Here is a 2,563-nt window from a genome sequence, read left to right as displayed (position 1 = left end):
TCTATATACAGCAGTATTCTTTAAAATGAGCCATTACACAGCTCTTTATTATGACCACGAACTGTTTTATTTAATACTTAAGTTACTATGAGTTCAGTTCGTTCCTTATTGTAATGTTCAAGCCAATATATTTCCCTTGCTTGATATTATAAAGGGGTTTCGGATAAGGCGGTTCTAATGGTGTACTTTTTGATTTGATCTGACTCCTTTTTTAGGAGCTATGGGTTTTTATATTTCTTAACATTGGACGTGATCGTCTCTTACTAGGTTGCTAGCTACCGCTGCAACCCGGATAACAACCTGGATTATGTAGACTTTACTAACCTACACTATAGTTAAGTGGCCAATAAAATTTAGTATAGGGAAGAGGTCGTTCTTTATTATATTATTAAAAAGAATGTCTTAATTTTTATTCAAATCTTCTGAATAAAGAAAAACACAAAATTGCAAAAGAATTTCCTAATTTGTTTGGATGCTAAGACAAAGCAAGCTATCTCTGCCAACTGAATTGAATTATGTAAGGTTCACGTTTTTCACTATGAATACGGTTTTTGTTTAGCATTTAATCCAAGTCGTTCCTCTCTAGTTACAAAATGTCTTTCAACAAAAATAAATTTTACATAAGAATTTTTTTTTTTATTATAATCATATGTTGCGGCCTCTTGGTCACTACAGTGCTATTATATTTTTCAAGTAAACCAGAAGGTGTAAGTCTCAGATCCACTTCAATGAACAATACTACACAGGGTAACAGTGATATAGTTCCCAATATTATACATTTTATAAGGTTTAACAAAACCACTTTTACTTTTGTTGACTATGTATGTATTCGTAGTGCTTACTTAAATCATAATCCTGATTTTATTTATTTTCATGCAAATCAAATGAACTTCAATGGCGAATATTGGGACAAGCTACTAAAAGATGAGAAATTTGAAAGGAAAGTCGCTATTAAATATTTAGAAATATCTAGTGAAATTTATGGCCAGAAATTGAGTGTACCATGGAGACTTTACCATGGCTCTGACGTTGCTCGAAATCAAATACTTCAGAAATACGGAGGTATATATTTGGACAATGATGTGTTTGTGGTGAAGTCATTAAATAAATATCTAAAATATGAAATGACTCTGGGATGGGATGAAGGGCAATTCCTGGGAAATCAAGTGCAAATTGCCCATGCAAAAGCTCAATTTTTAAAACTTTACCTGGAGACATATAAGACGTATAAACCTGGTCTGTGGTATTATAATGGTGGTGAACGCCCTACTGTCGAAGTACTATACAAAAACCCTGGGCTAGTGAACAGAGTGAAGTTAAAATTTGGCGTTCACAATTTGGCTCATGAACTATATAATATTTACTGGAAAGATTGGAAAGAACAAGACTGTATCCATTTATTGATTAATCATAGAGAATATTTGGATCCATTTTATAAAGATATTCCTGTTTTTAATGAAGTGAATATTAATAGCTATAATAAGACATTCGGCGAAATGGCTAGAAGTGTTATTTGATCCTTGACAACAAGGGATATAAGCAACAAAATCATTTTCGTTAAAATTTTTTCACGAGAAAGATTCAACTAAATGGGGGGCCCGTCCAAACGAGGGGCTCAATTAGACCCAATCGCTCGAATCACTCTTTATTACCCTGGTAGGAACTCATTCATTCCTTCTCCACGCTCCATTGACAACCCATATGCACCAAATGACGTGGCTTGGTTTAGTTTAACACTCCCTTCCACGCTCCCCGAAAGACTCCACTTAATGCCCGTCGTATCTTGGGAAAGTAGGAGTCGAACATGTATATCTTTTCTGAATAACATATACTATATGTAAACAATGAACCAATTGCCTAACTTACGGCCCCTACCTGGAAACCTCGGAGGAGGGGGGTTGACATCCCCACACGTATAATTATTGACCTTTCAACACTGCTGAAAAAATTGTGCCAAAGCTTTTTTTGAATGTTCATCTCGGGAAATGAGGGGTGGGGGGGATTGTTGCTCTCAAATCCCTTTCGACTCTTAAACAGGGCACTATAACCTTCTATTTCAAATCAAATAAGCCCCATCTAAAGTAATGCGACCTCCTATTCCATAAAAACCTTATATGTCTCCAGGGCATATAAGGTTTTTACCTACAGCCCTTACCCCAGGGCTCTGGGGGTTGTTTCAACCCTGTATGCATTTCATGTGTTCTTTGAACTATTTTGAACCAAATGGCTATTTGATAATTTCAACCAAATAAATGTGGTAAAAAGAAGATTAGTTGGGGGGGGGCTAGTTGCCCTCATTCACTTTTAAATCTTAAAAGAAAACTGTCGCCCCCAGGATCTGGTGGCTTGTAATAAACCCATAAGCATTCATATATGATCTCTGGACCATTTTGAATAAAACCAAATACATTCTTAGACCACACTGGCTATACATGACAAATGAAACTCAGAGAGGAAATAAAATAACAAAATTAAAATAAAGTCAAAAAAGGTGGAAAACGAGCATTTTTTCAGCCTGTGGAAAGCAATAAAGAAGAAGAAATAATCAAATATGTCGACACGG

General features: G+C 35.5%; 1 protein-coding gene across 1 annotated transcript; it reads left to right on the top strand.

Moving 5' to 3' along the window:
• Nucleotides 1-728: 728 nt before the first annotated feature.
• On the top strand, nt 729-1,517 carry LOC148952413 (uncharacterized). Its single transcript, XM_089088955.1, has one exon. It carries the CDS (start codon nt 729-731, stop codon nt 1,515-1,517), a length of 789 nt encoding a protein of 262 aa, XP_088945081.1.
• Nucleotides 1,518-2,563: the final 1,046 nt, after the last annotated feature.

This window comes from Artemia sp. Qi Xiang Cuo, chromosome 5, assembly GCF_049724085.1.
Source record: "Artemia sp. Qi Xiang Cuo chromosome 5, ASM4972408v1, whole genome shotgun sequence".
NCBI lineage: Eukaryota > Metazoa > Arthropoda > Branchiopoda > Anostraca > Artemiidae > Artemia > Artemia sp. Qi Xiang Cuo.
The sequence above is the reverse complement of the archived record's forward strand: the minus strand, read 5'-3'. Positions and strand labels throughout refer to the sequence as shown.